The sequence below is a fragment of the Brugia malayi genome (assembly GCF_000002995.4).
Source record: "Brugia malayi strain FR3 genome assembly, contig: Bm_v4_Chr2_contig_001, whole genome shotgun sequence".
Lineage (NCBI taxonomy): Eukaryota > Metazoa > Nematoda > Chromadorea > Rhabditida > Onchocercidae > Brugia > Brugia malayi.
The window spans coordinates 4,825,001-4,848,730 of NW_025062476.1; the positions used below are offsets into that span (position 1 = coordinate 4,825,001).

Here is a 23,730-nt window from a genome sequence, read left to right on the forward strand (position 1 = left end):
ACAACAGATTTAATCGGATTCTTTTCTTATTTAGCTTCCAACATTCTGTTACAAATTTATTGCTATAACAAATAACGTTAAGAAAGGCGAATAATTTTGGAATATCCAAATTTTACAACTTCCTTTTTTTTTCTTTGCTTGTCAATGCACTAAAGAAGCAAAATCGTAGAAATTTTCACAGTTAATGGCAGTTGAAAAACAATAGCAGATTGAATAATTTCAAATTTCCATGAATAAATTTCTTAGGATATGAAAATCCTTTTGAAATAGGTAAATGGACTAGGTAAATGGTAAATGAAACTTAAAAATTTTACCTTCAAGGCGTTAGGATATGTTTGTCGTACATAACAATTAACCTTTCAATTAAACAAAATTTTCAAAATTTATAACCATTTCAATCATTTTTATTGCATAAAATATAAAATGATTATGCAAAGTTGTGATGTATAAGAAGTTTCAACAATATCGAAGATTTTTTTCTTATTATTTTCAAAACTTTCATTTAGTTAGTAATTATATGATAGCATTGCAATGCGGTATCAATTTCGATGCATGAAATGAAATCGAATTAATCACATTCATTTCTTTTGTAATAATTTTCCACTACTATTGAGTTTCCTCATTATATTCAAATTAATGAGCTTCTAGCAATAATCCATCAACTAATTATAATTTTTCAGTCGATTTGATATGATACTCACTACTAACAAAACTTTACTTATTGTATTCTTAGTAATAGAAATAAACGAAAATTAATAGAATGTTTATAATATTTATGATAGGATGTTTACAATATATATGATGCTTCATGAATTCTTATAATTTATCAAAACTATCTCTGTTGAAAATACAAAAATCACATGGCCTAATCATCAGTCAAAACAGAAAAAGTTTCAATTATTCTGAACAATCCTTCTTACTACAAAATTTTTGCAGTTTTTTCTCTTTAAGTTTTTCTCACTTTAAAAAAAAAAAAAAAAAAAAAAAAAACATGTCAACAAATTACCAATTTATTTTTTTGTTTCTTTGCTTGCAAGTGCACTAAAAAAAACAAAATTGTTGAAATTCTTCACAACTACTGTCAAACAGTCATCAAATTAAATATTTCAAAATTCCATGAATAAATTCCGTAAGATATGAAAATGAAAATGCTTCTGAAATAATATTTCTTATCAATCGTGATCAAATCCTGCAAAGAATAATCAAATTAACCAATGGTTTCTGTATTTGACGTAATGCTTGTTTATAGCTAAGCAATTACTTTGCCATATGACATTTGGAGAAAAATAAATTTATTAGTACTTAATCAGCATTGAAATGGCTTTTGATCAAATAGCACTGGCATAATTTGTTACAAATTACCACTTGGAAATAATTACCTTTTAATATGGATACATGAGATTTTCACAAACATTTCCAAGCAAATTTGTTTTGAATTAATTTGCAACTGATAGGCTGTGTCATTCAGACTAATGGCTGTATTTGGAATGTCACATTTAGACTAATAATTTTTTTTTTTTGAACTTTTGCGTTTGCTTTCGAAATATGCACAGTTACTTTCAATATTCTTCAATGAAATTTAAATTGTGATAACCAAACTTTTCACACTTTATTGTATGTTATTTGTACATCACAAAGATTTCATATATTAAAGGAATTTGCTTTAATTTCATTTATCAGGGAAATATCTGCTAGCATTAGCACTATTTACTTATTATTTGGAATATCATTTGTTTTGCATCTCATCACCGAAAGTCATACGACACTGAACGACTCTGCATTGACTCTGCTAATTATTTTATCTCTTACATATTTCAATGAATGCTACTGTAAACAGAACAGAATTTGATGATTTACTGAATGATACGAATATCAATACATCAATGCTATCACATTTGAGCCATAATTTGCATATATACGGTTATTTGATTATTGGCCCAATGCTAGTATTGGTTAACACCCCGATCTTCTTGCTTGTGATGTTACGTAAAGCGCTCAGGTCAAATGTTTCATCTCATCAAGATTATTTCTAGTATTATTATTTGTGCTATAGTTTTTTGTTACAGATCAATGAATAAATGAAATTTGAATAAATTTAAGCATTTCAGAGCTCCCTATCTTGTTCTCGCAGTTGTTTTTCTGAACAATGGATTAACCGGAATGAGTGCAGTATTAATGGGAGTACAGCGATGGATTATTTCTTCTGTTAAAGAGCAATTTATTGTTCATCATGACTGCGTCCTTGATGTTCGTCCCTTTTTTCAGAAAATAATCGAATGTTTTCGGTTTTCTTTGGTATTTCTTGTCATTTCAAATGCTAAAACAAAGTACTAGAAAGTAAAAAAGAAAAAGCTTAAACAAATCTCTTATTGTATTTAAGGATTCTAATTAGAAATTAATTTTAAACAAATACTACCACTGTATTACAATTTCAACAAACAATGTAATTTCAGGTGCCAATCTTTCTTCTAACAATGTTTTTTGTTGATGGTTGGAGTTTACTAATGAATAGTGTGGAAAGATTTTGTGTCGTTGCATTCCCAATGTATTACTATACTCACAGTAAACGAATAATCTTTGCATTAATTACCATACAATATGCAATTACTGCCATTGCAGTGATTTTTACCGTTGTCGCAAGTTTAATTGAACCGAAGCGATATATATCGCATTTTTGCTTGTATGTTATAATAATTAAATTTATTATTTTACACAAATGATTTTGTTTTTAACTTTTTTTAGTTTATCGTATCTTTGTGTTTCTTCAAATAATTAAAATGAATGTTTCAGGTTACAAAACGTTTACAACTCTCATTTTTACGTCACATTAACATTAATGAGTTCCACTGCTTCATTATTTAGTATTATTGTAATGGTTATTGTTATTCTTCTATTGAAAAGGTATGAATTTTTTTTTAAATATGCAGAGTATATCCTAATATCCTTTCATAACCAGTAGTTATATCACGATACACTTCTGTTTTGCTTTTTAAGTTATATTTGTCTTCAATGGATTTTACAATTCAGTGAAATTTAATTTAAAAAGAACTTGGTAAAGTATATTGGAATGAAATTTCAGCATGTTAGCAAAATTAAATTTAAACAATTTTATATATTATCATTTTTAGGAAGTTTGGACCTCAGTTTCTTTCAAAGCATTCATATAACCGTAATTTATCACAGTTTCTCAAGAATCAAAAGCGGTATACTCATACAGCACTGATTTCTTGTTGTTTTACATTTTGTATGTTTCTTTCATTATTAATAAATAATGCATTACTTACCCAATTATGAGGATTTATCATAGTTTTAGTGTTAAAGTTCCTCTAAAATTTTAAAATTTTGAACCGGAAAATCAGTAGTGAATAAATTGCACCAAATTACATTAGTTTTTTTAATATGAAAGCATTGAAAGGATCAAATAAATGTAGAAATGAACAGTCATATTGAAGGGAATTCAATTTAAAGGAAATTTAATCCTTTTTTTTTTATGGTACAATTTATTATAGTTATTGCTTTGTTAAATTTTTACTCTCTAATTTATCTTTTTGCAGTCCTTGTTGTGGTACCATCAATAGTGCAATGTGCTTATATGATGAATCCAAGTATACAATCACAAATCGTTGTGATGTTTTGCGTATATTTACCATTTATAAACTCTTTCAATATGGTAATGTTATTTATGTATCGACAAAAAGATCTTCGAAACGCCACAATTCATATCTTCAAATGGCTATTTGATAGAAAGAAACAACATATCCAACCGGCTACCACTGCTGGATTTTTAGAATAAACAAATTGAACTGTTTTTCTTGTTGGATGAATTAATCTTATGAGATTTTTTTTTTTTTTTTCAAGTATGTCAAAGTGTTTGATTAAAAAACATACATCTGCTTGCATTGCATTTTATTTCAAATAAAATTTTACATTGAGTTTGAAAAACTTTTTTCTCAATAGCATCGATATGTCTTAATGCTTCTTTTTATTAATTTGTTTTAAACTGATAAGTTACATTTTCAGTAATTAATTAATTTTGTCGAATTTTCTATTGGATGCTAACAGATAACATTCCCATTAGATAAAAACTTTCTATTAGTAATAATAAATTATTAATTAAGGCTATGTAATGAATAGCAGAAATGTTTTGAAAATTAAAGTGTAGTTATTTTTTCTCAAAACTATTAATCAATTATAAGGAAATTGCATCATAGGGATTCGTATATTTTATCATAATTGGAGAAATATTGTATTGGAAATTTCTTTATAAGTATGATCTATTGATTAATATCATAAAGCGGTAATTCTTTTGAAGAAAAAAAAAAGATTAATCTTGAGAATTTATCTAGAAGTGCAGAAGTATGAATAGTGAGCTACTTTTGTTGCAATAAACATTTTTCCTTCTTTCTGTTTTTTTGCCAATGAATTTTAGTTTACCTTTTGTTTTCTTTTTGTTTCACACTAAGCAATGATTTTGGATAAGAAATAAATTCAGATGATTTATTAAAAAAAAAAAAAAAAAAAAAAAAAAAACAAAGGAAAAGGAAGATGCAATCATTATAGTGTGCTGAAAAATAAATATTTGTGAATTTCATATAATTCCAAATTATTGCTTAATACTGTAATATAAATATATTAATATCATTTTAACATCCATTTCTTATGTTTTATTTGTTTCTCCAATCATTCATTTTTTTGCTGTTAATTTCCCCACTTTGCTTTTGTTAAAGGAAAATTAAAGAAAGAAAAAAATCTAAATAATTTGTTTGTTTCAGTTGAAAAATGAAAACTAATTTGAAAGATAACGAAAGTAATTCGTTAAAATTACTTTTAGCAATATATTTGATCCAGAAACTTCAGACAAATGCATGCTGTAGTGATAACTGAGGAAGTTTGTGAATGAGAAAGAATTCTTGAAAATGAAAAACATAGTAATTCATTATTGGAAATTAATAATGATTAAATGGAAGCAATTTAAAACTAATCCTAACTAATTCATTTCATTAACTTTAATTAAGGATTTAGAGAAATAAAAAACGAAATAGTTAATGCTTCAGTGAATTGCACCATGAAATTTAGGATCAATATTTACATTCACGTTTCTTTAATTGTATCAACAAAGTGACAAAAATGTTTTCCAACAGTTTTCCCAATTCCAATAAATGGATTTTTGTGTTGAGCTATCATATTTGTTAATAATTTCTGGAGCAAATGTATCTTTTGACAGGAACGACTTATCTTCAATTTTAATTTTAATTTAATTTTATCTTCAATTTTAATTTTAATTTAAGCAATTTAATTTTAAATTCAAATGAATAGTTTGCATTTATTCTTTGTCTAATATCATCTTTATTAATTTGGAATGAATACAAAATACAAAGAAAAAGAAAGATGGTAATAATATGAATAAATTTGCAAAAAAAAAAAAAAAAAGAAAACAAATTGCAGAAATGAAAAAAGAATGTAGTTATTACTTTTATATTATCGTGTAACTATATTGATTACATAGAGCAATTACGATCAATGGATCAGAATTGCTGTCGAATGTAGTAATAATGGGTTGATTTTTGTTATTTTGGGTGAATTGGAGAATGAAGGAGGAAGGGAGGAAGTAGGTAAATGAAAGTTAAAATGAAATTCAGATTGTTTTATAGTTCCAGAAGAAGGATAAGAAGCTCAGATTATTTCTTAATAGATATTGCTAACATTTTGATAATAAAATTAGTGGTAGGATGAGTAGTTCCGAAGGATCATGGATACCTTCATTTTGTGATAGGCCCGGAAATGAATTCTTCTGTGAGGTGTGTTTATTATTTGTCCTATTTCCTAATTTTCTGTTTTTCTTATAATACACGATTATTTTTTTAGCATTAAATAAATCATTTCCATATTTAGTTCACTTATTTTATTACTTTGCATTAAAAAAAAAAAAAAAAAAAAAAAACTATTACATCTATAAAGTTTTTAATAGCTAATGTTATCAGTTGTTTTTCTAACTTTTACTTTCGTCAATTAAAGTTAAATCCCTAATAAGTAATATTTAGTAGAATTACATTTTATTGTGATATTGTTATGATTTATTTGAAGTTATTGGATAATAAATCAGAGCACTATGAAGTGTGTTTTACAAATAAACGAGAAAATATGAATTTCTTTGATATCACATATGGAAATTATGTGAAAAAAAAATATAAAAATTTCTTTGGCAGAAATAATTTCCTAGCTAACGTAAATATTTCACTTCATATCCTTCCTTTTTTTCGAATTAATTATAATTTAGGTTGACGAAAGCTTTATCATTGATCGATCTAACTTAATCGGTTTGAAGGACCAAGTACCGCATTATGAATATGCTTTAGAATTAATTCTAGGTTTAGATCCAGGTAAGTCAGCATTTTTTTTTTTTTTTTTAATATTTGGCTGCATTAAATTTACGTGTAACATAGAAATACAAAAGATAATTTCTGACGATAGAATTTAAAAAGTTGATAAGCTATTTGTTTCAACTTTAATCTTATAGTTAATAACAAATCAATAAGTTAAATTGAAGCTTTATGCATATTTTTTCTACAGATATTTTTTAAAAAATTTTTAAGACTTTGCGAAAATATGAAAATTATAGATGAGGATGAAGCTAGAGCACGCTTATCTCAAAGTATGATCGGAGAACAGGTAACTCAAACACTTTATGGACTCATTCATGCACGCTATATTTTGACAGGTGGCGGTATCGATCAAATGATGATTAAATGGAGAAATGGTGATTTTGGATTTTGTCCTCGTTTTTATTGTGAAAAACAAAATTTACTACCAGTTGGTAAGAAATATCGTTTTCAGTTTTTGATTTTTTTCTTCTTTTTTTGATCGTACATTATAACTTTACTGTTTCTATTAACTTATAAAAAATATATTAAAAATGAGAGTGAAAAAATTTTTTTGAGATTTTATAAGCAATATTAATTGAAATAATATTATATTATAATATGAGATGGACAAAAATTTTGTAATTTCATAATGAGAAAATAGCATTTTTTTTTCTCAGTTTTATTACATTTATTATGGTAATAATAGAAATTTAATAAAAGATTATATGTTTTCATGAATTATAGAAATAGCAAAATAACAAATATATTCAACTTTTTCTTGTCTTTTCTTGAAAAAATATAACTAATTATATAATAATATTTATTATATAATTATAATTTATTAATTAGGAATATCAGATATTCCGAAAGTATCAACGGTGAAATTGTTTTGTCCAAGTTGTGTGGATATTTATACGCCTATTAATGAATATCATCAAGAGATTGATGGTGCATTTTTTGGTACAGGTTTTCCTCATATGTTCTTCTTTGAGCATCCAGAATTAAAACCAAGACGTTCAGTTATCAATTTTGTTCCACGGTATGTTACATTCATTAAAAGTAATTTTATAAAATATGAATATTTCAATATACATACATTATCATTTCACCAGAACTAAATATTGAAAGCTTTTAGGCAATTATTGATGAATGTTAATATTACCATATTTCTCAATTATGAATTTTTCTTGTTATAAAATTATAAAAAAGTAAACCTAAAATGATCTTTTTAATGAAGTCTTTTCCTTTGCAAGAATTGATACAGTTTCTAAAACATCAATGTGATCTACTTGATCATACTAATAAATTAAATAAGTCAGAACAATGGGTTACACTCCTCTAGCACCCAATGTTTACAATACATTTAACAATATTATTAGCTAAATGATTATACCAATCAAACGTTACACTGTACAAGATAACCTCATAAAATGTGCTAAATTTGGAATCTTTTTTTCTTAATTTTACATTTACTTCCTAATGCTTTTCTTCCTCTTCTTCTAATCTCTCATATATTACATATTAGCTTAAGTATTTCACTTTTAATTGATGACAATTCCTGTTTGGTTTTGAGGCTATTCCTTTCCAGATTATTTGGCTTCAAAATACATCCCACAGTATATGGCTCACAACAAACCTGAACTATTAAAATTATTATTTTCCACTAGAAATTTAATCATCTCTTAGCAATTTGTCATTATGTGTACTACATCTAGATTGAAGACATTAAACATGATACAATGAATTTTTAGCGTTATTTTTTGTTCTTTTGAAAATTTTTGATCTTTGTTATCCCTCTTGCACGAAATGTTCATTTTTTTTGCTGCCTTCTAAGTGTATTAAGCACAAATATCTCGTATTTGTTGTTTCCAAAGTTTTTCTTTTTTCAAATTCATTGCAATTTCTTAGATTACATTCAGATATCAATAAAATCATTCGTTGCTTTTTAATATCGCTATCGAAATATGGTTATGCATCGCTTTTGTTTTTCAGAAAATTCCAAACACAAGCATTGAAATTAGTTAATGAATGATACAGTACAATTTGACAATTACAATAGTTATTGCTGCAAATGAGTCAGAAACAGGTAGCCTGCTGTATTTCTAGACAATGTTTTTTTTTTTTTTTTCCAAGAAATCTATGTGAAGAAAATTGTCAAAACCAAAACAATGTATTACAGCAACTGAAGCTATAGGCAATTAAAAAAACAGTACCCATATCTAATGACTTATTTTCCCTTATTCTATTTCTTGAGCTAAAAAATATGGGAATTGAAGAAAGTAATGTTTCACATCAGTAAAAATAACAAAACATAATAAAAGTTGGTACAGTCAAGAATGGTGGATTGAACTGTTGTCGTCACTTCTAATGACCATATCTTAACGAAGGTAGCTAAAATTATTCGCTGACGATGGTGCAGCACCAAAGAAATTCGGTTGTGATTGTCGATTCATAGCTCGAGATGGTGCAAATCCAAGCATCTTTTGTAAATTTTGTCTTAATGTCATAGTACAAAGTATGTATAGAAAAATGAATGAACAATCCGTATAATCATCTCCAATGAGATTTCTGAAATTATAGAATCTAATCATGAAATATGACTAGTTCTATGATCATTTCTTTTCAAGTCCACGTAATCACAACTACCCAGACATTCACTATTTTTAAATGTAAAACACTACCGGTATTTTTTATATCAGTAATAAATAACCGTCTTCAACCTTTAGATGTTAATCCTACAGAATTATATATTATAGGGAATATTTGCTTTTTTTCCTTTTCTTATCTCGAGCAAGCTTCTCTATAGTATCAAATGTGTCAAATTTAAGAATCAATGCTATATCGTTTTCCTTCTCTCAAATTCAGTGATATAACTTGCCATTATTTAGTGCCATAGATGAAAAAAGAATCATACCTATGTGAAAAACCTTGAATCCATGATATTGGAGTGAAAGGCAATTTTGCGACCACTCGTCCTTCGAATATTGAGGAAAATGTAGATAGAAGTGCAGTAAAAGCGAAACCAATTGCAAGCATACTTTTCATCTTGAACATACTCATATCTCGATTTGTTGCTTTTAACCTCTCTTCTTCCCTATCAATTTTTCGCTTTGCTGTACGATCTGCTTCAGCGGTTGTCTCTTTCTAAAACATAGCTTTCATATCATAACAATTCAGGAATGGATAATTGGATTTATAATACTTTCTTAACTTGTTAATAGCTATGTAGTAACATTGCTCTAAAAATTTCCACTAATGTTTGTATCGATGTACATAACAAAAATTATTTTGTGTTATATACATTTATGCAAGTCCTGGAGCAATAAAACTATGTTCTGTATCCACAGCAGCACACTGAGGCGTCACCAGTGTCACATTTCAGAAAGAATTAGTATTCTTATTTCAGGTTAAAAATATCTCCACTGAAACAAACCTTTCGTTCGAGTTTTTTCGTTTTTCGTTCCATTTCATTCTTCAAACGTTTGTACTGTTCGCTACGATATACGAGTACATATGTTAATGCTTCACCGATTATTGCAGTGCATGTTGCGATAAATATGATTAACAAATAATCCGAGTACATCAGTCACGAAGTCTTCTGAACATCTATTTTTAAAAACCAACCTGAAAAAAATGTGTGCGGTTTTATCCGACAAACGCTTTAATCCTTCCAGAAAAATAAATCTCAATTTAGTTGAAGACTCAACCTTATTCTTCCCAAAGAGGATGAAGTGTCAAAAGAAGGAGGACTCCTTCATCACTTTTTTTGCTCATTTTCTCAAAATTAATTCTCATTTCACATACTTCTTGAAATATATCATAGCTTGTGGATAAGCAACGCGTTCACAACCAGAATCGCAAAAAAAATACCAACTATAACGTATTGTCTAGATCTGTACTGTAACAACGAGATAAATGTTTTGTTGGAATCATTGATAGTAGTGAGCAAAAATTCATATTACAGCTTTAAGGATTAAAATCGTGCTCTTCCTCTAACTTTCTCAGATAAAAACGGTCATACTCAGATAAAAAACGTGGATTCATTACCGTAGAAATGATTAATGCGGTCGCTATATTGGATATTTATTACTTTTATTGAGCAACAATAAATATTTAATAATCAAATCAGATAACAGCAACAACTAAAAATAATCGGCTGAGTTTTATCACAAGAATGGCTCAATAGTAATATCTATAACCGAAATGGGTAGTGCAAGTCCAAAAGCAGTTATCACATTTGGATGCAGAACACCAACTCTACCAAGGGAAATCCCAGCCGGTCCGATAATTTCCGCACATCTTCCATCCAAATATGTGGGATCTAAAAATGCTAATCTTATACAATGTTCTTTTGTTTCTGACCAGAATCTTAATAAATCTACTATATTCATGGACGACTGGTGTCTCATTCGTTATTTTCTATAAAATTTCTTAACTTTGGATTATACCCAAAAAAGTGTTGAACTTATACGGAAGACAATTAGTTTTCATCAAATTACTTGCATAACAAATTTTTAGCAAATTTCTAATATCTATGATACCATCACAAGCCGCAATATAATATCCTGTTCCATCTTTGGTCCACTTTATTCCAAGAAGCTGCATAACTCGATCCAGCAGACCATGTATTATCTCAAAGCCTGATGATTTACCGCAATACAGAGCACAAAAACGACGCTCATTTCTTGCACCTACGTCTGCAAAGAAAACGATTATACATTTAAAAAGACAAATCCTCAATCTTGAGAACTAAAATTGCTTACTCAGCTGAAAAAAAATTTAAAAATAGTAAAAGCATAGTGCAACCTGCGATTAAATCCTTCAAAACCACGTCTTGAATCTCAAACAATCGAAGAGGCAATGGCATATCCTTGTTAGAAGCAAGTGCTTTTAATAAACCAGGAAGTAACGATGTTCTCGCTACCTAGAAAATTTTTCATTGAGTGCTAATACTAATGCAATAGTTTACATCAGCCACAAAAACTAACAAAAAAGCCACAAACCTGAAAATTCATCTCATGAATTACAATCAACCAAATGGTAACCAAAAAAAATTTTATTAAAACTTTTATCGAGATTCACTTGAAATCTAACTATGATAACCTGAAATTCGGATGTCTTTGGATTCGATATTTTAACGGCTTGCTTCAGGTTATCTGGCTTTCTTAGTTTTACTGATATATCATCACGACTACACTGAAATTATAAACTGAAATGACTTATTACAAGTGGAAGTTTAAGTCAACAAAGAATTACATTCTCATAATTTACTGCAGCATTTTAACTAACCAAAGCAAAGTTCAATGTTTCAGTCCAACCGGCAGCAGCGATATCATATCGCAGCAAATCTGTTAACTTATTCAACGGAAATGGTTCCCCAGTGGTATAAGATTTTGGAAACTGTTGTTCAATTCGGTTAAAACCATATGCAATAGCAACATCCTCTGCTACGTCACATTCATGCAATATATCAGCCCTTGTTATAGGTACTCGAACCTGAAACACATCAAGAAAATCAATAACTCCTAGTTCTATCAAGCAAAATGCATATAACATAATTTTATCTAAAATCGTTTGTAATTTACTTCTAAAAGATCTTGGCTTTTCTCCTTTAAATGTAATTGCGTTTTAAGTGACATTTTATTCAGAAGAGAGCACATTTCTTCAGCTTTCAAGTTCAGTCCAATTCTTCCATTGATACTTTTAACATTTACCACCATCAATCTATCACTGAGATCCTATAATAAAAAAAAAAAAAGAAAATGATTTTTAAACAACTTGCATATGTAAGACTATATATAATATTCAAAGTTGAAAGCATAGTAAAAACGATAAATGAACACTTATGTATTTTTTTTGTTATTTCTACTTTGCAGTCCTGTCCTTAATGGTCGCATCATGGATGCGGGAGATTCCGCACTGGTGCGGTTTACCAGTCCAGAGTGAATCATTATTGACTGATGCAAATAATAGAATCCGAAAAAGACAACAATATCACATAGGATAATTTACCAGTATTAGACAAATGTTACATAAACAAAGTGATAAGAGAATATGGATGAAATGAATTAAAGCGACTGTTTTTCCTTCCTCCCCAGACAATCATGTACCTCCTTCTCTGTTTCTGTAGTGTTATGAATATAATATATATTTTCAGAGAGCAGCGCATCGCTCACGAAGCCTTCTTGCAATGGAACAACAACATATAATATTGCCCCGTGCAAATCATTCTCGTAGTGATTCACAATTATATTTCATTTCACCACTGCGATAATACAAAAATATTGCAAACTCAGATCAGAAATGGAGTCATATATTTTTGATTCTCTAGAGAAACCTGTGAAATAATTACAGGAATAACTCTGAATTTAAAAATCTCGAAATGAAGCATTCTATGATATTATAAAAAATTACTAATCCATCCTTTTCAAACAAGAAACAGAGAATACGTAATCAAAGCAGAAAAAAGTTTGCTTTCGTAAACAGGAAGCAACTCGTAATCCTCCAGTGTAAAAAAAAATTTCAATAAATGATAACAATTTAAAAAAAAAATTAAGATATTAATCAAAAGAGCCCATCCACTTGTGAAGGAACATACCGGATATTCGTGTTTAGTACCATCAACCGAAATAACTTCCACTGGTTCAACACTAAAAAAGTTTCTAGAATACCAGTGTAAACATCTGTCAATATTTGTGAAGATCATTAACGGAATTTTTTTTTCACATCATTAGCCGAACCTATTACAAAATATAAAATTCTTCATAATAAAAATTCAAACTTCAAAATTAATAAAAATGATGAAAACTAACAGGAATGAAGCATTATCTTCAGTTCCATTTGATGTATATTGGCTGAACATTGAAACAATTGTGTTAAGCACTATTTTAGCTTTCTCCAAGTCAGTGGCGGTTACTTCGATTAATATATTGCGAGTACTAAGCTGGATCTTCGTGTGTTCTCCTAAATTGAAAGAAAAAATAGAAAAATTCGCAATAAAGATTATACTTACACAATGTGAAAAACGTGAATTTTGTATCATAAACTACAGGAAAAGTGACTCGAGTCCTCAATATGACTGAAAAGTTCACTAATCTAAAGCTGACAATTTAATTGGAAAAATATATAAGACCATTGATAATAGGTGGCATAGATAATACAATTCCATTTTTATCTCTAATTACTGGATATCGCTCCTTATCGATAATAATCGGAAGATATGGTTTCAAATGGCTATCCCCCTGCAAAAACAACAGATGAATAATAATAACTCAGTTCATGAATTACTTTTGAATAGGCTTCCTTTTTTATTTTTTTTAAAATAAATGTTTCGATGCCATCATAACCTTTTCGATAATAACATATGCACTCTGGAATATAAGAATCGAAATATTTGCTGGGAATTTCAGAACATTTCAGGAATATAATTCTGTCATATGGAAATTAAATCTCTACCGAGTATAGAACCATCATCTCTTTTGCTGTATACTCCTTTGTTCGATTCAGCGGTTTGAACTTTAAATCAGCTGGTTTCTCTGCTCCGTAATAAAAAGGACCTGAAATAGAATATCAATCCTGTTCAAAGAAAATCAGATGACTTGCAGAAGTTTTTAAAAAGAAACTAAAAAAAATGAAAGAAAATTAAACCTTGCACAGTATCCAAATCATGAGTACCAATTGCTACTAAAGTCCTTTTTCGACATATATTTTGATGCAATTTATCTTGTAAATCAATTAGTGAAGCATAAGAATCCGCATCTAATTTGACACCGACTAAAACAGCTCCTACAACATACGGCCGTATCGACAGAACTTCTGGTTTGATAATTATCTGATGCCGATAGTGAGACGATCCCCACCGCCGATAAATTGGTGGCTCCATCCTGAAATAAAAATTCTGGTCTTCAGGAAAAACTATTTATATGAATATTAAATGAATAGGCAGAAAGTTCAATTTCACAATATCAGTTTTTATCATGTTATGTAATTTCGAAATTCACCTAAACACAGTAGTTCTTGGAAATTAATAGTAATATTTTAACTTACTCGTTTCTGAATATCCGTAAAGCACGCGAGAGACCTTCAATACAGAGTAAATCATAACGATTTGCTGGCAGTTCTATCTTATATATTTCCTCGTCACATAATTTACTTAAATCCTCGTCCTTTGTCAAACTTTGTTCTTTCTGTGCGGCAGCTTTTTCGCTAGTCTACAAACCAGATAATTATACAGTAAACACTAAGAACAATAAAGAGCATATCGACTCATTACTGGGCATTCTTCACTGGAGATGCAATGTCGTAACAGGTACGACTGACAATTTATCTCAAAAAAAAAAAAAAAAAAAAGAAAAAAAAACAACGGCACTCTCGAAATGTAAGAAATGCAAACCGTAAGCCCTTCGAACACTATGACAGTTAATAATTTTATTTCTACCAAAATTTAACAAATAATTTTCGCCCACTAAAAAGAAAGAGGCTGCATCCTGTCACCTATGTCAAATAGCAAGAACCATCGCGCCATCTAATCAAGAGGTAACAAACTTTTTATACAGTCCAAAAAAATTCAAAATATTTTACATTATTCAAATTGAAAGATAACGAATATTTAATCCCATTTACAAAAAAGCAAACCCTAAAAACGAACCACTTCATCAAGCTCTAAACCATAATCGAACAGCAAATCTTCGAACTCCTTTTGAGCTAAAAATATGAGACAGTGTTATCGTGTAATGAAAGAAATTTATATGCAGTTAAATCTTTGCAAGCATTCTTTCTATCTAAAGTTTTTTTTTTAAGTAACAACAGGTTTAACAAAACAGAGACAGGAATGCAACAAAACTTAATGAATGTAATAAAAAAAATCTAATATTTACTATACACTCTGCCCATGTACCGATCGATGACCGATTTCTTGATCCCGATGACCGGCATCTAATTATAAATGTCGATTATTAAACACTAAAAATAAAATGATAATATCCTGAAATCAAGAATTTAGATATCGTAATTCCATTGAAGAAGCAAGGAAGCGATATGCATCCATTTAATACCGACAATCATTCAAAAATAACTGAAATTGATCTCGAAAGATTATTTCGAGATCAATTTAAAAAAAAGTCAAATCTATCTCAATCATTCTCGACTTCAATGCAAATTTTATCATTTTAAACTCGTACAATATGATTATCGCCATGCACATACACAGAAGGAATAACACTTAACAAATATGATGAGACAACTGAAAAAATTAGTACATTTAGAACATTAGCAAAAAATTAGTACAGAAAACACTTTCTTCATTCAATGTATCTACCAAATATGACGGTAATGAAAATTCCAGCAAGAAAACGATAAGTGATAATAGGCCTTTCGTACTCAAGTAAGTATATATATATTCAAGTAAGTATATAACCAGTTTGCCATGCATTTTAACCTCTATACACGTATAAGTACCTATTACCACGGAATTACCCGGGACCACGGGAAGTGATACTCACTAGCTGGGTGAGGTAAGTGCACGAAATTACAATCAACACGTGAATACTATGAAAAGTTGCGTCCCACGTGTTGGTTAACAGGTGTTTTCGCCTAATTTATCAATTTTTCTCTCATTCTAAGTGCATTGATGAAAGACAAAGATCTTATTTAGGTTCTCATAATTTACTGGTTAAGAATTACTATATTTAAATTTCTATGTATATGACGTCAAATTTTTTTGTGTACGTCAACGTCAAGATTGCATCATTCTCCAAACTGACGTTTTTTTTTTTTTTTGATACGACTGACTTAAAATGTTTTTTTCTTTTTTTGCTTTTTTTGACATAATTGACTTAGATCGGGGATTTATTAAAAACGAAATGTCTTTGTGTTCGCTATAATTTTATGAATTATTTTTCAGAGTATACAAATTCTCACTGTTGGGAGATCTTTTCTTCATTGATTCTAGGTCTTTTTGATATTCATATCTTTATGTACATTTTTGGTTCACAGAATTAGCACTTTTCCGAATATCAAAGCGTTTTTGATTGTAAATTTAAATTATATTGGAATATTATCATTTCTGATCCGCTTAGCCTTAAATTTTTTTATACATTCTTCCTCTTTTTCTGAAATTTTAGATCAGATCAGTTTGATTACAAAATGGGTAATCAGTACCACAAACCGATGCCAGTTAACGAAGACGAGATTGAACCGTACACTCGTCAGAAGGGTGATTCACCGTATACGCGATCAGGCTTACCACCACCATCGATTATCCAAAAGGTATCATCTTGAAACTTTTTCATTTTTTCTGTAAACATATGATAATTATTGGGAGAGAAAATGATAGAAAAGTAAGAATTTTAGTAATTTAGTAACAATCTTATTTAGTAAAAATGCAGGATTACTTGTATCTTTGTAAAGTATACATATTATATTGCAACTTTTATCATGACATATATAATTTACTCAATTAATGAAACTCAAACTAAACTAATGTTGTATTTTGATTGCAAAAACAGTCATAACTTGTAATTGTAATACTTCATGTCGTGTTCGTGTGAACTAATAAGTTGGTTATTCATTTACAGAAATTTTTGTACTTATTTATGTGAAGTCTTCAAATTAGGTTATCATATTTGCTTCTTTCAAAAAAACAAGACAAAAATACCGACTGTATGTGATGGTTATAACTCTTCTTGGTTGTGTTCTACTTTCATTTAGATTTTTGGATTGATTTTTAAACTTAATTGTGTGAAGTTTTTAAGCTTATTCATGTAAAGTCTTTTAAAATTCGGAATTTTAGAGCGATAAAGTGCCACATTTGAAACATGAACCAATGAGTTTAGAATTACATATGGCTGATGAAAGAGCGCGAGCAGCAGGTCTTACTCCTGCTGAAAGAGAATGGCGAAGGTAAGGTACTTATTTTTTCCCCATCCATTTGAGAATCAAAAATTTGAATTATTTTGAAATCAAGTCTTAATGTAGTCTTAAAAGGAAAAATAACAAGTCATCATGATGAAGCTGGAAAAAGATACCAAGTTGTTCTGGTGATTGAACTGCACGAAAAAGGATTCCATCCTTTTTAATATAATTTAAACTGTTTCAGCTTTATTTTTTAATTCAAATGTTAAATTATTGTTTGAAATAGAAATTCAAGACTTGATAAATTAAATTTGACTTCAGGAAATGGGTTCTGGATCAACATCTTCATCCAGATGAGCCAATCCATGTTGATGCTGTGCACAGACAGCTTAATCCCATTCGCATGTTGTATCGTACACCATTGGATAAGCTTTACAAGCATTTCTTAAAGCCAACGTTTGTAAGTTTCAACATCATTATTCTTCTAATTCCTATACACTTTGTTTGTTGCATTTTTCCTGTCATTTCTGATTATATCTAATGCGTATTCTCGAAGTCGATGGATACTCAAGTATTATTTTTTAAAAAGCTACAAAATAAATTCATGGATTTTTATTTTTTTCCACATCTTTTCCTCAGTAAGTTTGTTCTGATCTTATCACGGCATTATCCCGAATTTTATGAATGCGTTTTCTACTGCTGTATTGTTTTGCGAGATTTTGCTTTTGCCATATATCTTATCTGGATAACAACTAATCTATCAAACTTAAATCTCATAATTTTTGGATTATGAGCTATTTAACTTTTATGAATATTTTGAATTGAAAAATTCTTCTAGGGTATATTTTATGGTTCAATGATACGAGCTGTAGTACCAAAACTCTTTATGGCTTGGGTGCTCATCGAAGTTAGCTATTATTATTGGAAGTACGAGGCTAGAGTAAGTTTTACTTGATTTTTAAAGAAATAGACAAATCCATGATGTGCTGTACTAGATAAACATTTATTTTATCCGATTCATTTTTTTAGTGTGACATTTTAGGGCTGGGAAACATTACGAGGAAATGAACGGAGCTATCCTCGCGAACGTTTCTGGGATGATCAGGTATATTGCTTCCGATTGTTTGATGTTCCATAAACATAGAAGCTCTTATATTGCTCGTTATTATATTTTACAATTCAGCATTATTATCAACAATCATAAATCCAGAATAATCCTTAAATTTCAGTCTTAATCATATTGATGGCCTATATCAATTATTTTTGTAACTTCACCAGAATAGAATCTGAATCTAGTGCTTCATGCTATATATTGATTGACTTCATAATGAGCTCTGATTTTTACTCTCTTTGGTTTTTATATTCCTAATTTTCAGGAGCTGCGAGAGAAGCATTCGGACTTATTTCAAACTGGCAGACCAATCCAGCCAGAGCATAAATTCGAACCTCCATCATTCACTCAGCGTACTGCACTCTTAGATCTAGGACCTCCAGCAAGACCCTGGTGACATGTAATATTTATATCTAGTTTTGAAAGTAGTAAGATAACATGTCTTCGATTCTTGTTGCTTTTTTTCTTCCAAGATTTATTTATAAATTTTAAATTTAGGTTTCTCCTTATGTTTCACAAATGTATATTGTATATTGGCAAATAATGTGGTAGTTAACCAACTGCAATAAATAAGTTTTGCTTTTGGGATTAAAAGTCTCACTATACCAGAAAATTATCTCGTTAGGAGGAGCAAATAATGAAGAATCTTGTTTCTGTCATTTTTGATAAGGTTTTAGAGGCTCCAGCCAAATTATAATCATTTTACTCTTTGATTACATCTACATTACCAGAACAGTGAGGTAATAAAATATTCAACTACACAAATTTTTAATCTTATAACAAAATGATAAGTTCGAAACACATATTTTAGAAATGTTAAAATTATTAAAAGGGACAAGAGAAAAAATGGCTAGAAGATCACAAAGAGTCTGTGCACATATACATTTTTTTTTCGTTTGGTAATTTGATTTACCATCCGAAATCACTTGGTGTACTGGATGTATTGAGTCTTTCACCTGTTTCAATAACAAACAACTCTTCCGATAGTTGAGTCTAAAAAAATTTTTGCTTTTTATTCTGCACTAACTACCGATTCTCTTTAATCTGCGTATTTCGTTCGCATAACAATTGTCTTTTTGTTAAAAGACGAAAGTCTTATAGGTTTTAATTTTTAGAACTTTTCCCAAATTTCAAATTATTACATCTTCCTTTGATGTTTGTTGAAGAAGCGGCTCCACTTTTTCCCTTTGACTTTGAATTATTTTCATATACCGAACCATGAGCGGATCAACTGTATGCTTTCCCGGTGAATTACTTGTCACACCTTCCGTATTCTGAATCACGCAAAAAGTAATCGGAAAAGTAATGAAATAAGTGGTGGAGAATTCCATTAAAGGTTAAATATTTTGCGACCTCAATATTTTCCGGACTTGAATGCACCACGAAATGTTGTTCCATTTCCATTTTTTCATCAGCAGAATTAGTCTTGATAACTGAAGGATCCCTTTGAAGTAACTGTAATTCGATAGACTTAAAAGTTGTTTTTAAAGATTACAATCTTTAAAAACATGTGAGAATAGCATAAAATATAGAATAAGAGAAAACGCTCCATGAAATTTTAAAAGAAGAAAGCATCTTAACCTCATGATTTGATGAATTCCTGGACTGTGGCTTTTCAAGCTCATTGGTTTCAGCATGTGATAAAGAAATAGACTGAATGTGATCCAAAGGGTGAGATTGGCTTCTTATACGCAGTTTATTCAGTGCAAAGTCCAGCTCCTTAAATTTTACAAGAAAAAATGTCCTCCTTCCTGGAATTTTAAATTATTTCTAACTTGTAAATAATCCTACCTGCTTCGTACAATCCAAAACTTTCATTCTATCACGGAAGTGCTGCTCAAATGATGACTCCGTAGGAGTTGATGAAGACATAGAATCGATCATTGTCATCCTGAAACAGAAATTGATATAACGATTAACTGGAATTAGGTCTATTTTATGAAATGAATTTAAACTAAAAAACCTTGCTGATACTGGTGTAGAAGGATGAGAACTGGGTCGATCAAATTTCTTGAATGTACTAAAGCGGTACTTATCCAGTTGTTTACTGAGCGCTTGTAGTTTGTCTACCTAAAAAGATCCCATAGTTTTCCAAAATTCCTGAACCGACTAAGTCAAATCTTCCAAATTATCAGCTAAATGTCGTAAATTGGTTATGTTTAATCATCTTTTTAAACCACAGTTAGTTACAGCTTAGGAAACAAGACACACAATAGAGACAAATGAATTGTTTCTATCCAACTTTTTCCTACCGGAAAAGTCCTAAAATATTCAAAAAACAAGTATAATTTAAGAAGCATATGCATAATTGCTTACAGCTAACTTATGTTGAAACTTCAGTTCACTGATACGTAAGGCAGCCGATTCTTCCAGTAACTTTAATTGTTTTTTTAAACTGTTAATTGTTGCATTTCGTCTTTCTAATTTTTCCATCAATTTTCGATTCTGAAATTTGAAGCAAATAATACGTGAAACATGCATAAATTTATTTCTAAAATTTATTTTCAATATCTGCAAAGAGAAATGATTTAAAATGATATTATGATTAAATAACACTGCAAAAAATGTTTCTATGTTTATAGTTCATATTTAAATTAACATCGACTTAATGAACTGATTTCTAGGAAAAACAGTATATTACGATAAACGATATATATGTAGTGAAAACATCCCAGGGTCTAAAAAATAAGTTAAGATCCTTTAAGATGTTGAAATATCAACATTCAGACGAGATTAATTTATTCCGTGATTTCTTACTCAATAATGTCACACAACTTTCGACTGCATATGGAGAACTCAATATATGAATGAAGCTTGTATTAAAGAACCGTTTCAGATAACTTCTCCTTCTCTTTTTTAACATTTTCCAAATCTTCATTAGTCTTTTGTTGCATATTTAAAGCATCATGTAAAGCTTCGTTAGTTTCTGTGAGTTTCCTCTGTTGTTGGATTACTTTTTCCTGCAAAAAATTTCTTCTGAAAATGATCCACAATTATAGGTCTTAGTTTCTAGATTATTGTGACCCTTCTATCCTTGCTTACTGTCCTTGTTTTGCCCCAACACAAAAATTCAGCAAAGAATTCTCCGAAAAAGGTATTTCAAAAGTATAGTATTAAACATTGAAAGGTTTTGCACATTTAAATAAAAGACATACTTGCAATTTTTTAAAGCATGCTGCTTCCTTGGCAGAAAATTCTTGTCCATTGGAAATTTCACATATTTTATCCCAAACTAGTTCATATTTCTTCGACAATATCGCTTCTTTTTTATTCCATTCAGAAATCTAAAGTCCTTTCCAGCACTAACATTCTTCAAAATTAATGTGATAACATGAATTGTAAAAATGAAACAAATATACCATTTGCATTATTCGAGTCCTATCCTTTTCGCGTGCTTTTCTAATCGCTTCCTGCAGCCTTTGATCAAGATTCTTTTCATGAATCTTTAGACCATCCTTAATTTGCTCCAGTGAACATCTTTCTTTTTCTATAAGACACAGTTCGTTGTCTTTCTTCCTGAACTATATTATTTTAAACCACAAATTCCTTTCTAAACTTTTCTGCGATGTCCAACTCTCAAATTATACAAAAAGAAAAAAAAAATGCTTACTTTATAATAAATTATTAATTCCGCAATATGCAATTTCCTCATTCATAGCTTCTTTCTTTAACTATTAGGCAAGCTATAATAATGATCACAAACTTACGATTGAAAATTCGCTCGAGCATTCTCCAATAACTCCCTTTGAAATCGTAACTCTTTCTGCGCCATTTCGATTTCTCGCCAAGCTCTTTCACATTCCAGTTTTTTGTTCAGAAAATAAGAAATATTACTGACTGGAACTGATAAGTGTTTAATTGCAAAGAAAAGATAAAAAGTTGAATACCTCAAAAGTCACTCGAATATCCTCCCGTAGGAAATCTTCTTTATTCTTATATTCAATATCTTTACGCCCTGCCAATTCATCCAACTAAAAGTCTCACCATTTGAAGCAGCATTTTTTATTCTTCACGCAAAGATCATCAATTTAAGTAAAAGAATTTTACTTTTTTTTAAAACAATATCAACGAATGTTTTTGCATACATACGAACAAACTTCATATATATAAGAAAATAAACAAACTTGTTTTTGCTTTAATAAAAGACTTTCTCTGTATTCATGTCGAAGCCTCATTATCATTTCTTCCATTACTTTTTCCTCATTCCGTTTCCAAGTTTGTAATTTGACGTCATAGATCTGTTCCAAGCGCCTCCACAAATGTTCGGCTATGACTCGAACTCTGGCTAAGTTTGGCCGCTGAAATTATGAGAAAAGGTGAAAGTCAACTAAAAATATCTATAATATTTAGCAAAAAACAGCTGAATAAGCAGGAATTCTCCGAACATATTTCACACCATATTTTAATCCTACTGACATAAATATTTCTAACATTGGCTTTGTCCCTTAGTTTCCGTTCCGTTGATGGTTGACTAATTGCATTTTTTGAACGATTCTCACTCAAACTTTGAACTATGGCATTCGCAATTAGTTGTTCCACTTCCTCATCGATACCCGTCTGTAACAATTTACACTAAAAGAAATTGTAATATTATTTAACATGACAACAATATAAACAGTATTATATTTGCAGTCTTTGCCATCTAATGCGTTCTAATCAATAAAGCGCTAATAAATTGTTGATGAATTATATCAGAAATGTCAGAAAAAAACTATGAAATGACATCTAATAACGATTTCAATACATGTGACAGTTTTGAGAGCTGAATCTCAAATTCTTAGGACTATAAAATTGGGAAATGGTCGACCAGTGATGCAAAATAAATACTTACGGCACGTAACGCATCACGTACAAGATCACCCATTGTAAGTTTCGTATATCTTCACCAGTCTTGCATTTTATTGCTATTGGTTTTACATCTTTCTCAATACATTCAGAGATTCTGAAATCCAATGAAACTTCAAATTTTTCAAATTAAATTTAGTTTTCAGCTAGGACTTGTTTAGAAAGAAAACAAATTTTAATAGTTATTCAAATTGAAAAACAAATCAATGGTAGTACGAAGTTTCACAAAATTTATTTTTTCGAAAAAAAAATCCCCCGAAATATTTATCTAATAAAGGGTAGGTAAGTGAGTATGCAAACATGAAAAAAAAAAAAAGTAATTAAGTTATAATTAACTTAGGCAAATGAATGAAATGCATAACACGAATGTAATAATTTGAAAATATCTAATAAATACGTATAATGAAAGCATGTTATGGAAAAAGAAATAGGATAAAAAGGCAAATGGGCGTAAAAAAGCAGACGAATAAATGAATAAACCATTAAGTAAACAAAATAAAGTGTATCTAAGAAAACAAATACATAGTACAAGTAACAAGGAGCTACGTAAGATGTTGCACA

At 29.5% G+C, this 23,730-nt stretch overlaps 7 protein-coding genes across 11 annotated transcripts; 4 read left to right on the forward strand and 3 right to left on the reverse strand.

Moving 5' to 3' along the window:
* Positions 1-1,817: 1,817 nt before the first annotated feature.
* Positions 1,818-3,793, forward strand: Bm1295 (Uncharacterized protein; the record flags this gene model as incomplete). 4 transcript variants are annotated; one of them, XM_043078439.1, is made up of 6 exons in its annotated part: positions 1,818-1,999; positions 2,109-2,295; positions 2,454-2,680; positions 2,791-2,901; positions 3,129-3,244; positions 3,555-3,793. In XM_043078439.1, the coding sequence occupies 6 exons, from the start codon at positions 1,818-1,820 to the stop codon at positions 3,791-3,793; spliced, it is 1,062 nt and encodes a 353-aa protein (XP_042934373.1). The 4 variants fall into 4 exon arrangements, with proteins under 4 accessions (XP_042934373.1, XP_042934372.1, XP_042934375.1 ...); XM_043078438.1 differs by having other exon boundaries at positions 2,109-2,247; XM_043078441.1 differs by lacking the exon at positions 1,818-1,999 and having other exon boundaries at positions 2,161-2,295.
* Positions 3,794-5,729: 1,936 nt separating this feature from the next.
* Bm9735 (casein kinase II, putative) lies at positions 5,730-8,002 on the forward strand (the record flags this gene model as incomplete). The annotated part of the gene is made up of 5 exons (XM_043078442.1): positions 5,730-5,798; positions 6,278-6,380; positions 6,620-6,814; positions 7,212-7,401; positions 7,951-8,002. 5 exons carry the CDS (start codon positions 5,730-5,732, stop codon positions 8,000-8,002), a joined length of 609 nt encoding a protein of 202 aa, XP_042934376.1.
* Positions 8,003-8,740: 738 nt separating this feature from the next.
* Bm3505 (uncharacterized protein) lies at positions 8,741-9,945 on the reverse strand (the record flags this gene model as incomplete). Its single annotated transcript, XM_001894670.1, has 3 exons — positions 8,741-8,930; positions 9,277-9,506; positions 9,796-9,945. The coding sequence occupies 3 exons, from the start codon at positions 9,943-9,945 to the stop codon at positions 8,741-8,743; spliced, it is 570 nt and encodes a 189-aa protein (XP_001894705.1).
* A 583-nt stretch (positions 9,946-10,528) lies between these two features.
* Bma-fars-3 (phenylalanyl-tRNA synthetase beta chain, putative) lies at positions 10,529-15,296 on the reverse strand (the record flags this gene model as incomplete). Its single annotated transcript, XM_001894671.2, has 14 exons — positions 10,529-10,683; positions 10,904-11,059; positions 11,169-11,286; positions 11,466-11,558; positions 11,652-11,858; positions 11,948-12,100; positions 12,961-13,012; positions 13,175-13,325; positions 13,495-13,603; positions 13,818-13,918; positions 14,010-14,245; positions 14,409-14,572; positions 15,010-15,065; positions 15,239-15,296. The coding sequence occupies 14 exons, from the start codon at positions 15,294-15,296 to the stop codon at positions 10,529-10,531; spliced, it is 1,809 nt and encodes a 602-aa protein (XP_001894706.1).
* On the forward strand, positions 12,198-12,636 carry Bm1297 (Uncharacterized protein; the record flags this gene model as incomplete). 2 transcript variants are annotated; one of them, XM_043078443.1, is made up of 2 exons in its annotated part: positions 12,198-12,284; positions 12,520-12,636. In XM_043078443.1, the coding sequence occupies 2 exons, from the start codon at positions 12,198-12,200 to the stop codon at positions 12,634-12,636; spliced, it is 204 nt and encodes a 67-aa protein (XP_042934377.1). The 2 variants fall into 2 exon arrangements, with proteins under 2 accessions (XP_042934377.1, XP_042934378.1); XM_043078444.1 differs by having other exon boundaries at positions 12,208-12,304; positions 12,520-12,599.
* A 1,209-nt stretch (positions 15,297-16,505) lies between the features above and the next one.
* Bm7553 (symbol, putative) lies at positions 16,506-18,721 on the forward strand (the record flags this gene model as incomplete). Its single annotated transcript, XM_001894672.2, has 6 exons — positions 16,506-16,628; positions 17,152-17,261; positions 17,535-17,673; positions 18,052-18,153; positions 18,256-18,318; positions 18,590-18,721. The coding sequence occupies 6 exons, from the start codon at positions 16,506-16,508 to the stop codon at positions 18,719-18,721; spliced, it is 669 nt and encodes a 222-aa protein (XP_001894707.1).
* Positions 18,722-19,233: 512 nt separating this feature from the next.
* Positions 19,234-23,188, reverse strand: Bm9736 (Uncharacterized protein; the record flags this gene model as incomplete). Its single annotated transcript, XM_043078445.1, has 15 exons — positions 19,234-19,317; positions 19,467-19,598; positions 19,678-19,779; positions 19,906-20,043; positions 20,116-20,215; positions 20,288-20,394; positions 20,641-20,769; positions 21,153-21,284; positions 21,480-21,608; positions 21,684-21,840; positions 22,032-22,087; positions 22,212-22,295; positions 22,449-22,622; positions 22,756-22,881; positions 23,156-23,188. 15 exons carry the CDS (start codon positions 23,186-23,188, stop codon positions 19,234-19,236), a joined length of 1,683 nt encoding a protein of 560 aa, XP_042934379.1.
* Between the last annotated feature and the right edge of the window lie 542 nt (positions 23,189-23,730).